Source organism: Salvia hispanica, chromosome 4, assembly GCF_029641045.1.
Source record: "Salvia hispanica isolate PSC_SH4W2 chromosome 4, Shi_PSC_v1, whole genome shotgun sequence".
In the NCBI taxonomy this organism is placed as follows: domain Eukaryota; kingdom Viridiplantae; phylum Streptophyta; class Magnoliopsida; order Lamiales; family Lamiaceae; genus Salvia; species Salvia hispanica.
This window is the reverse complement of record NC_142695.1, coordinates 14,190,270-14,202,578: the sequence shown is the minus strand read 5'-3', so window position 1 is coordinate 14,202,578 and position 12,309 is coordinate 14,190,270. Positions and strand designations below refer to the sequence as shown.

General features: G+C 43.6%; 1 protein-coding gene and 1 non-coding gene across 2 annotated transcripts; one reads left to right on the top strand and one right to left on the bottom strand.

The window, feature by feature from the left end:
• On the bottom strand, positions 1-399 carry LOC148927303 (uncharacterized). The gene has a single exon (XM_089056551.1). The coding sequence runs from the start codon at positions 397-399 to the stop codon at positions 1-3; it is 399 nt and encodes a 132-aa protein (XP_088912677.1).
• A 5,689-nt stretch (positions 400-6,088) lies between these two features.
• On the top strand, positions 6,089-6,195 carry LOC125197594 (small nucleolar RNA R71). The gene has a single exon (XR_007172130.2). It is a non-coding gene; the product is annotated as a small nucleolar RNA R71 (small nucleolar RNA).
• Positions 6,196-12,309: the final 6,114 nt, after the last annotated feature.

The following is a 12,309-nucleotide window of genomic DNA, read 5'->3' as shown; positions in this document are numbered from 1 at the left end:
TCATTCGGTCAAGGTCACGACGAAGACCACATCTTGTTGCCCCCTTGTGTAGAACCTCTTGATGTTGTGACCATTTGCCATGAAAGTACTTCCATCTGCCCCAATAAGCTCCATTGTTCCATTTGTCATCACATTTTTGATAGTGAATGGCCCCGACCATTTAGACTTGAGCTTGCCCGGGAAGAACCTCAATCTATGATTGTAGAGTAGCATCGCATCCCTCAGGGAGAACTCTCTCTTTTCAATCATCTTGTTCAGCCTTGCCTTGTAAATAGAGGAATTGGCATAATCCTCATTTCTAAATTCATCTAGCAAATTGAGGTGAAGCATTCTTTCCTTTCCGGCCTTCAAGAAATCTAAATTCAATTTCTTCACACCCCAATATGAGCGATGCTCCATCTCTACCGGAAGGTGGCACGACTTCCCAAATTCCAATTGATATGGCGACATCCCAATGGGTGTCTTATAAGCCGTCCTATATGCCCACAATGCATCATCAAGTTTAAGTGACCAATCCTTTCAATTTGTGCTCACCGTCTTCTCCAGAACTTGCTTCACCTCCCGGTTGGCTAACTCGGTTTGACCATTAGCTTGAGGGTGGTAGGGTGTTGTTACTCTATGCTTCACTCCATATCTAGTAAGCACACTTGTCAACCATCTATTATTGAAGTGGGAACCTCCATCACTAATTAAGGCTCGTGGGGTGCCAAATCTTGTGAAGATATTCTTTTGGACAAACTTAATCACAACCTTGGAATCATTAGTGTGGGTAGGAATAGCCTCTACCCATCTAGACACATGGTCCACCGCCAAAAGAATATATTGATAGCCACATGATGATGGAAAGGGGCCCATGAATTCGATCCCCCGAACATCAAACAACTCAACTTCCACAATAGTGGTCATTGGCATTTCCTTCTTCTTTGACACCCCCCCGGTCCTTCGGCACTCATTGCATTGCATCATGAACTTTTGGCAATCTCCATAGATACTTGGCCAATATAGGCCGCTTTGAAGTACCTTCATCGCGGTTCGGTTTGCTCCAAAATGTCCCCCACTTGGTACGGAGTGACAATGCATAATAATGGATTATCATTCCTCTTGAGGAGCACATCTTCTAATGACCATGTCGGCACATCTTCTAAAGAGGCAAGGATCATCCCAAAAGTAGAACTTCACATCGTGGAAGAACTTCTTCTTTGCATAATCCATGAGCCCATCCGGAACTACCTTAGCAACAAGATAATTCACTATGTTAGCATACCATGCCACCTTGCCTTGAGCCACATAGAACAAGTGTTCATCCGGGAAATCTTCATTTATGACCAACTTCAACTTCTTCTCTTCACTAGCATGCTCCAATCTTGATAGATGATCTGCCACTACATTCTCACACCCTTTTCTATCTCGAATCTCAAAATCAAATTCTTGAAGAAGCAAGATCCATCTTATAAGTCTTGGTTTTGCATCTTGTTTTGCAAAAAGATGGCGGATAGCGCATGGTCGGTGAAGACAATAGTCTTAGCCCCAATGAGGTAAGGGCGGAACTTGTCAAATGAGTAGACCACCACAAGCATTTCCTTCTCGGTAGTGGTGTAGTTAACTTGAGTCGAGTCCAATATTCTACTAGCATAGTATATCACCCGGAATAGTTTGTCTCTCTTTTGCCCCAAAGCTGAGCCTACCGCTACATCACTTGCATCACACATGATCTCAAAGGGTTGCGACCAATCGGGAAAGATCAATATTGGAGCACTCACCAATGCCGCTTTGATCTTCTCAAACTCCTGCACACATTCAAGAGTGAAATCAAATTTTACATCTTTAGCTTGTAAATGACAAAGGGGTCTAGCAATATGTGAAAAATCTTTGATGAAACGTCTATAGAACCCCGCATGGCCTAGGAAGCTTCTCCAGCCTTCTCACTAGAAGGAGGTGGCAATTGCTCAATGGCTGCTATCTTGGCTCTATCCACTTCAAGTCACTCGGATGAAATTTTGTGCCCTAACACGATCCCATCTCTAACCATAAAATGGCACTTCTCCCAATTGAGAACTAGATTGGTCTCCTCACATCTCTGCAAAACCTTGGTTAGATTATCCAAGCAAAAATCATATGTCATGCCAAAAACCGAGAAGTTGTCCATAAAAACCTCCATAATGTCCTCAACCATATCATGAAAAATAGACATCATGCATCTTTGAAAAGTAGCCGGGGCATTACAAAGCCCAAAAGACATTCTTCTTTATGCATACACACCATAGGGACACACAAAAGCGGACTTATGTTGATCCTCGGGGGCTATCAAAATTTGGTTATAACCCGAGTATCCATCAAGAAAACAATAATACTCCTGTCCGCCTAGCCTATCCAACATTTGATCAATAAAAGGGAGGGGGAAATGGTCTTTCCTAGTAGCCGAATTTAAAGCACGATAGTCAATGCAAACTCTCCACCCGGACACCACTCTAGTAGCTATAAACTTATCATTTTTTCCTTTTACCACGGTGGTACCCCCCTTCTTGGCTACCACTTGAGTAGGACTCACCCACTCACTATCGGATATAGCATAAATGATTGATAAGGCTAATTTCATGCATCGGTTATGTGATGAAAAGTCACCTTTTTACTGGGTCTAACACAATTTTTAAGCCAGGTGTGTGAAGGAAATCGCAAGGTCCAGGAAGAGCTAAAGGCAGTGGACCAGCGAAGGAAAAAGGCGAAAAAAAGTGAGCGGATTCAAGGAGAAAATGGCTGGACGAAGGGAGTCAAAAGCTGAGGGCAAAGAAGACTATTCACACAAGAGAGCCCCTGCTGGACCCACTTCCACGCCTATATATAGAGGAGCATGCAACACACGAGATATACATGATTTAGGTCTCAGCTCACACACTCACACACACTTGGGAAAATGGGGATCCTGGGGTAGTTAGAGGTTTCATCTTCGGAGAAAGTCAGTGGTAACACCGTCCTTACGAAGGGCGAAGATACAATCATTTACATTCAGTTTTTTGCAATTTTATTCCGTCGAACTTCAACGTTTCCGAAGTCGATTGGTTGTTTGCTACTTACTGTTTATCTATGCATTTAGTTTACGTCACGATGGTGTTTATTTTGTGTTGATTTACGTTGATTCTGTGTTTTGAGGTTTTATTTCAGAGTTTGAATGTTATTCTCTGTTTTGGATGTTTCTGTGCTTGATCTGGGAAATAGGTTGTGGATCTGTGCTGTTGTTGATCTGTAGTGAATCGGCGAATCTGTAGTTATGGATATAATTTTGGACGGAGTTTGTTTCGGATGCTTGGATCCGGAGTGGATTTAGCATCCGAAGTGTGGATCTGAACAGGGGAAACCGAGTTGTACATGGATTTTGAACTTTCTGCTTTCTTTTTACTTTGCTTCGTCTAGTGGCCGTAGATCTGCCTTAGTTTTAATTGTTCTTCGATTTTGTCGCTTTAAATTCTGTTGCTTCGTTTCGAATTACGTTCTCACTCTGTTTTTACCGGATGTTTCATGCCAATTGTTGGAGAAGATGATGTCGCTGTTAGTTAGTACTTTAGTTAGTTGTTTTCCAGCTTTTCATCCGTATTTTACCTTTTCAGTAAATGGTCCCCACCGTCAGTTGTTTTCCCAGGTCTAGGTAAATTTATGAAGTAGTTCTTTCGATCCAGTTGTTAGAGTAGTATATTTCAACACCAAGTCTAGTTAAAATTTCCACAACCCAAATTGCGTGGCAGCAGCCAAACCAAAAATAGTTCCTGAGTCTTTGAACATGTTTATTTGCGCATTCATCTCTGTGGGATCGATCCCTACTTCCCTGTGCTAATTTAGTATAAGTGGTTGAGGGTTTTGAAGAGGTATTCTGTGTTTCCGATGACCGAGATCTTTCAACAATCCGTGAGTTCCAAGACCCTGTGATCTAGTGGATTCGCTGGACTCAGGAAGCTTGATATTCCTTACTGTGCACACAGTCTAAACTGAAAGTCACTTCAATGATCCCGGCATCTAACCATTTCAACACTTCTTTTCTAACAACATCTTGCATAATAGGATTTAATTGCCTTTGGTTTTGTACCTTAGGCTTGTACCCCTCTTCTAAGTGAATCTTATGCATGCAAATGGTTGGTCTTATTCCCTTGATGTCCGATATGGACCACCCAATAGCACTCTTGTGCTTTCTAAGAACTCTCAACAACTTATCCAACTCGGAACTAGAGAGGGAAGATAATACAATTACCGGAAAAGTATCATTCTCTCCAAGAAAGGCATATTGTAAGTGTGATGGTAGTGGCTTCAACTCAAGCTTCTTGCTTTCCACTTCTTCCTTGCTATCTTCACTTTCATCCCTAAGAGGTAAAAATTGTGGACGACGTGATCTAGGAATCTCCTTAGCCGAGTCCAAAGCACCTACAAATTCTAACAACTCAAGGTTAGCCTCTAAAATATCAAGAGAGTGAGAAGAATAAATAGAGTGAGAAATGCATCTATCTAATTGATCATCCAAGTAAGAGGCCGGTGCCACTCTTCCAACACACTCATCCATCACAGTCACAACATTGCAATGTTGAATACTTCCTCCCGGTTCCACATCATGCCTCTTCAAAGCCTCATATATCGAAAATGTCACACTCTCATCATTAAGGCGGAGTGTAAGCTCTCCCTTTGAAACATCTATCATGGCCTTCCCGGTAGCAAGGAATGGTCTCCCCAGTATAAGAGGTACAACTCTATCCTCTTCCATGTCCAACACCACAAAGTCAACGGGGAATATGAAGTCATTCACCCTCACCAAAATATCTTCAACTATGCCCAAGGGGTATGATATTGATCTATCGGCCATTTGCAAAGTAATGCTAGTGGACTTCAACTTGCCGATATTCAACTTATTGAAGAAGGACAATGGCATAAGATTGATGCTAACACCTAGATCGCACAAGGCATTTTCCACAAAGCAATTTCCAATAGTAAAGCTCCCCGGATCCTACTTCTTGGCCGGTAACTTCTTTTGAATAATTGCACTACAACTCTCCGTCAAGTTGACCGACTCATATTGCCCCCATTTCCTCTTTTGTGAGACAACATCCTTTAGGAACTTTGCATAGCTCGGCATTTGTTGAAGTGCTTCAACAAGAGGGATGTTGATTTGAACATTCCTAAAGATATCCAAGAATCATGAAAATTGTTCATCCTTCTTCTTCTTTTGTATCATTTGAGGAAAGGGAAGCTTAACTTCCATGGGTTTGGGAGGAACAATTATCTCGGGTTGAACCTTAGGCGAGCTCTCCGGTGGTGTTTCCATCTCTATTTCCTCTTCTTCTTCGGGTTGAACAATAGTTTCCTTTTCGGGCATAAAGGGACCCTCATAGCTTGTTCCACTCCTCAAATTAATTGCCTTGCAATCTTTTGGGTTAGGAATAGTATTGCTTGAAAATTGCCCCGGTTGATGAAGTTGACCCACGGATTGAGCAATTTGACTCATTTGGTGCTCCAAGACCCTCATTCTTGTAGTAACTTCTACTACCATTGTCTCAACTTTATCAATTCTCTTGGTAGAGTGTTCCATAATCCCATCAGTCTTCTCCATCAAAGCTTTTAGAAGCTCATTGGTAACATCACTTGAAGACTTTGAAGTGCTAGGTGCTTTGTTAACCCCACTTGGTTGAATAGCATTATTCGGATTCCCATGAGAAAGATTTGGATGTGCATTGAAGGATGGACGGTAATTACCACCCCCATTGTTGGGGCGATAATTGTAGAAGTTCCTTTGATTTCCTCCTTGGTTTCCCCCTTCATGCACATAATTAACATCCTCTATGGTAGATTGAGGCTCTACATTACCTTTTGATTGAGAATCATCATTTGTTGGTTGAGGAGATTGAATGCATCCGAATCAACAACCGAAGCTACCGGCATAGAGCCATCTCGACCCGAGCTCCAACTCTTGCTAGTGTATGCAAGCCTTTAAAGCATCTTCTTGCACTCATCGACCCCCTTGTCTAAGAATGATCCCCCCGAACCAAAGTCTAGTTGGCTTTTGATAAATTCCGAGCATCCATTATAGAAAAGGCTCACTTGATGGCCCGAAGATAGCCCATGGTTAGGACACTTCTTCAACAAAGCGTTAAATCTCTCCCATGCTTTAAACATAGACACTTGGCTCTTCATTTTAAAATGGGAGATCTCCGCTTGTAGGTTGAGAGTAGATCTAAGAGGGAAGAACCTCTCCAAGAACTTTTTGGCTAAGTCGTCTCAACTTATAACCGAGCCTGGCTCAAGGTTATCAAACCAATCTCTAGCATATCCCGTTGAAGAGAGCTAGAGTAGACGTGCGGTTTGTGTTGTGTGTGATATGTGTCACTCAATCTAACAGGTCCAGAGGATTCGACTAGACTTCAGAGGCTAAAAGATCATGAAACTATCGGAAAGGGGTCGTTGGGTGCACTCTATTCCTTCAAAAACCTCAACCCACTATACTACAACTTAGCACAGGGAAGTAAAGGATCGATCCCACGAGGACGAAGATGTTACGAAACTGCATTTGAGAATGTTTTGGGAAAAAGGGTTGGCTGCTGCCACGCAATTTGTGGGTCGAGAACTTAAACTACTGGGTCTGAGAGATAAAAAAAACTTTACTCTACCTACTGGGTCTAAGAACTGGGAGCGACGGAACATACATGACTTAGAGAAACTGAGATATTTTAAAGTTCTAAAACAACTGGAATAAACTTAACTAGACAGACTTTCCTAATTTGGACAGACAAGCATAAAGCGAAAAGTAAAGACAAATTTCCTTAAACAACCAGGGACTGGAAAAGCATGCAGAAAAGTAAAAAGGCAAAGCAGATCTTACTAACAGGTCTAGGGGACAATGCAGAAAAATTAAAGTACATGCTGAAAAGTATTGTCATAAAGCAGATCTGGTTCTAACTACAAACAACTTCATCTTCTTCGGGAATCAAACGAGAATAGCAAATAAAACAGAGTATTAAACACCATGTAAACAGAGCAAACTTCAGATCTAAACTTAAAAGAAGAAATTAAAGCCTAAACTAACAGATCTACGCTACTGGACTTAAAGGATGCAGAAACAGAAAGTAAACAGCCATGATCATGCACAACGTAAACAGCAAACACCAAATACGCGAAACTCCAACTCAAAAATACCACGATTCAACAAATCAAGACATATCCATACGCAAATCCCCAGCCTCCATCAACAAACCAACATATTTCAGCTCCGAACATCCAATAATAAACAAGAACGAAAGCTAAAAAGCAAGAAATAAACGTCAACTCAGCGAGATCCAACAAAAGCAAACATAAACTTTCATAATAACTAGAAATTGTTCTGAATCCAGTAGATCAAAGCCAAAAACTAAGGTTGCGAAACTTAAAAACCAACAAGTTCTAAACGAAAGCAAGTAAAGATTGTTTCTTCGCCTTCACAAGGCGGTGTTACACAACAAAATAACGATGATGATGATGAAAACCACGGTGGCCAGAATCCTCCATGTCCAAGTGCGTAGCAGTTGAAATGAGAAATTTGAAGTGTGAAACTAAGGCATGGAACGAAAACTTGAGCTAAGAAAGTGTAGAAGTGGCTGATGATGGATGTCTTGTTCTTCAAGGTTGAGCTCTTTATATATGTGAGGCTTTGATCCCTAGGGTATCCCTCTGGTGATTTGACGCTCTTGCCCTTGAATAAGACTCTTTAAAATAATCTGCTCTCGCTCCATTCTGCTCGTGTCGCCAACTTTTGATTCTCCCAGGTCTGGACGACGACGTCTGATTTTCACTTCAGTTTCTTCTCTTTTGCATCTGCCAGGTTCGGTAACAGCAACTCCTAGGTCCGGCAGATTTACCACGCACCTGAACTCATAAACGCATATTAGCGCCCCAAATGCACAGAATTTTAACCCTAAACCAATTCATGAAACGAGCCTTATCAAACTGCTCACACTTAAACCATACTTGTCCTCAAGTATAAAGACAAGAAAAAGGAATAAGGCAAGTTTCAATGCATGGTTTCCCCTTAACCGACTTTACTAAAAAAAAGAAAAAGAATCAAACTACTAGACCTAGACGCTAAAAGACTTAAACAAAGAAAACAGACAAAAACACATATACTAAAACACATTGACACATAAATGCATAGAACTGGTTCATTTTCTAGCAGCCATCCCCACAAGTTTAAGGTCAATCCAAGAACCTACAGTCTCTGAATCTCCCTCTTCCCTTCTTCTATCTAATCGGCTTGTCAGTTTGTCAAGATAGCCTCTAACTTCCCCAATTGTTGGATTCGCTCGATCACTCATTCCTCACCAGGGATGTTAGGATCGTTCGCTCTTATATTGCTATACCATTGATGCCTCGGGTCAGAGAGTTCCCATGTCTTTGCTCTTATTAATTTTTTCTCCTTTCCTCTCTGGACTTCGTCCAGCTTATTCCTCCCTGGACTTTGTCCAGCTTATACATCCATTTTTTTTTTATCTGGACCTTGTCCAGTTTATTCCTCCAGTAACCTTTCCCTAGGCCCGAGAGGTTACTTCTATCACCAAAAATTTTTCTCCTTCTAAGTTCTCTCCCTAAGCATCAAGTGGCAGCCATCTCATTTTGTGTTAGTATTAAGTGATTAAGGCTTGTAACTCACTTTTATGGAGGGCTTCACAACTAGATCAGTTGAGGCATATTCTATCGTCCTTACTTCATCCAAACCGATTTTGATTTATTAAGGAAAAAGACATCAAAGTTGACATGCATTTTCTCTTCAATTACTCTCACTAAGGGGCTTTTTCTTTCTATTTACCAGTTATGCACAAACACAGAATTTTCTACTAAACGACTTACTACTAACTCCTAGACCTAGTAAGCAGACACACATACTTGACACTAACTTGCGCTAACTCCCTTCCCCCTCCCACTTCACCATGCTTGTCCCAAAGCATTTTTGGTGAAGTGGAAAACAGGGCTAAGTTAGTGCGACACTTAATAGCCTCACAAAACTCATATTATATAAAAACAAACTTCTCACACTTAGACCGAGCATCGGGCTAAGTGGGAGAAGATAACTAACACATATATACATAAAGATAACACAAATATTCACAGACACATATAAACGGGCATGCTTTGTAAAAAGAACTAAAACATAAAAAGACATAAAAAAACTGAAATTTAAAATTACTTGGTTATGGGGGGAGGGGGGGTCAATTCTGGCTCTGGTCCCCAGTGGGACCAGACTTCTTGGGCACCGTCTTCACTTTCTTCTGGCTTGACTTTGGTTCATCATCCTTCTTGGCCTTCTGTTCCTCTGGCCTAGGGGTATCCTTCTTCACTAGTACACTGGTGGTGGTCTCACTGTCCTTCCTCTTCATTTCTGCTGGCATTCCCTGGGCGCTGGAGGCTGGCTTCTCTGGGGTGACTCCTGGGGTCAGTTGCCTAGATTCTGTGGGCAACTTCGGAGGCATGCGATGCTGCTGGGCCCGGAGGATCTTCTGGTCAACCACGGTGACCATTTTCATCATTGTCTCCACGGCCTGGGCCATCTTGTCAGCTTGCGCGGCCATCATCTCCCTCTGAGTTACCGCCTCCTAGTGCAGCTTCAGCAAGATCTCCTGTTGTTGCACCGTATTTGCTCCCAGCTTCAACATTATTTCTTCCATCCTTGTCTTCCACCCTTCACTTGCCACTTTCTCATCACCTTCTTCTTTCGCCTTCTCGGTCTTTATCTTCACTCCATCAGCTTTCCCTACTTCGTAAAATCTCAGCACGCCATCCTTCATTATCGTCAATCCCTTGTTGAAGAAGAACGGGAGATCGAAGTATCCTGGGTCACTACACATTGGCAGGTTGGTGACCGAGTCGGCTATCTTCATTGACACATTCCTCTGGAGGTATGCTCCCAGCAAGTTGCACGTGTAGAGATGGCGGTCGGAGTGAGTTCTGACTCTCTGGCATGCATAGGCAGTACAATACCCGAGGTGGACCTTCACGTTGTTCAGCATACACCACATGAAATACAGCTCTGGAGTAGTGAGGATTGCACCCACTTGACCCAAGAGATTGTACCCGATATACACTTGTGCCAATTGGAGTACAGGGTCAGTGATGTGTATCCCCTTCGATGTGCTTGTCTTGAACTTGGCCACCTTCTTGTGGGCAACCATCTTCCAGGCCTCCTCAGCATCGAAGTCTGCTGTATACTTGGGTGCGCCGATCTCTCTCTCGTTCCACGCTCCTTCTTCCTCATTCTCGGGTGTGAGTAGTCCCAGTCTCAATGACCACTCCCTTATACTCATCTCCATCTCCTCATTGAACAGCCTGAAAGAGATTGTGTCTGCATCGAGATCTGTAGATTGTTTGAACTTGAAGGACGTGAAGAACTCCTTCGCCAGAGCCACTGGTACCTCCGCGTTGCTGTGGTTGAGAAGCCACTCAAACCCGATCCTCCACTCCCAGATCCTCCAGGTCCAAGAGGCACAGCTTCTTTCTAGATTTCTCCGACTTTCCATTCGTGGCTCGGCCATCACATGCCTTCTGCAGCTTTGGGTCCTCAAACTGGACCATCGCTTCCAACCTCTTGGTCACAAGGACTTCCATTGTTTCGAAAGGGATCTCCTCCACGGCTAGTATCTCAGCCTCCTCTTCTTCAGTTGGATGGGCAAACGGCACACGGATCGCCTCCGGCTCGCTAATCACCACAGTGGTGTTCGCGGGGCGAGATTTCTTCGGTTGGGGCTTAGCAGTATGTTTCCCCTTCCTTTTCCTTTCCGCCTCATATCTCGTCTCCATAGCCTCCGGAGAGATTTCCTTCTCGGCTGCCACAGTTTCCTGGACCAGGGGGATATCATCCCCTGCCTCCTCTGTGTCCTCCAGCCTCAGGCGCTTGGGCCTGCCTGCCTCTACCTCATCCACTTGCTTCCTATTACGACGGGAGTGCCTCCTCGTCAACCTCTCATCCGTTGGGGTCCCTTGGTCATCAGTAGTTATATCGTCTACCATGATGATGTCAGTCTCTATCTCTTCACACGCATTCTCGGCATCTTGTCCACTGCCGTTTCTTTCCTCTTCCTTCTCAACATCCTCCTTATGAACTTCCTCTCCTTCCTCCGTCTCCTTCTCAGCAACTTCCTCATCGACTTCCCCACCATCTTTTTCAACCTTCTCATCCAAAATTTCCTCACCATCTTTTTCAACCTTCTCATCCACAATTTCCTCACCTTCTTCACCCTCTCTATCCTCACTACCTTTCTCACCCTCTATAGTCTCTTCTACACCCTGGTCCTCCGTCTCTTCCACTTCCCCAGTTTTACCACCCTCCCCAGCATCTACACCCTCCCCTTCATCTACACCCTGCCCTTCATCCCCTGACCCAGTGGCCTCTACATCCAGTGTTTCTTCTTGCTCAACTAGACTACCCCCTCCCTCCTCTCTTTCTGACTCCTCTGTATCCATCCTATCATCCTCCTCCTCTCCAGTTTCTTCTTCATTTACAGAGGGTTCAGCATGGGGCTCAGTTTCTGTTTAATGAATAGTGTGTGGGGGGCTCGTCTCTTGGGTTACGGTTTCGGGTAAAATTTGGGGGTTTTCTGGGTGTGTGGGTAAGGCTTGTGCAGTGGGTGTTTCGATTAAGGTTTGGGGCCTTGGTGGAATTGTAAGTGGGGTTAGGGCAGGAATTACCTCTTCTTGTTTCCGGCATGCCTCCGACATCTGGGCAAAAAATTTGCTCGCCTTCGGCCCCTTTCCGTACTTCCTCATGAATTCTTGTATAATTTCCTCGGGATCCAGTTCTGCTTCGTCGGATTTTGCCTCGGCGGGGTTGTCTTGTCCGATGTCTGGCTGTGGTTGCACTTCGGTCGGTATGGGCTGCGGTGGAACTTCTGGCGGAGTGGGATTTTCTTCTGGTGGCGGCGTGGGTATTTTCTCGGCCGCGGGAGTCGAACTCGTCTCCTCCGTCACCTTCTTTTTGGTCTTTTCTTTTGGCGGGTTCTTCCCGCGGGCTGAGCGCGCCATCGGATTTCTCTGCATCTTTGTTTACGACGGTGGTTAACGGCGGTGGTTATCGGTGGTGGCTAACGGCGGTGGTTTTGATGGTTCTCGGATCTGCAGAGAGAGAAAAACAAGTTTGGGAATTAGGAGTTGTGAGAGAATAATTTTAGGTGAGGGAAGTTAATTAGTTTTTTTTTTAGGGAAGTTATTTTAGGAAAAAAGAAGGTAAAAGGAAAATAAAAGAACTAAAAGGAAAAGAAAATAAAATAAAATAAAAATAAAAAAAGGAATATCATGATTGGCTGCAGGCGAACGATCGCG

What these genes read in the sequence shown, in the direction of transcription:
- LOC148927303 (XM_089056551.1), bottom strand. Translation starts at nt 399, where the DNA reads ATGGAGCATCGCTCATATTGGGGTGTGAAGAAATTGAATTTAGATTTC.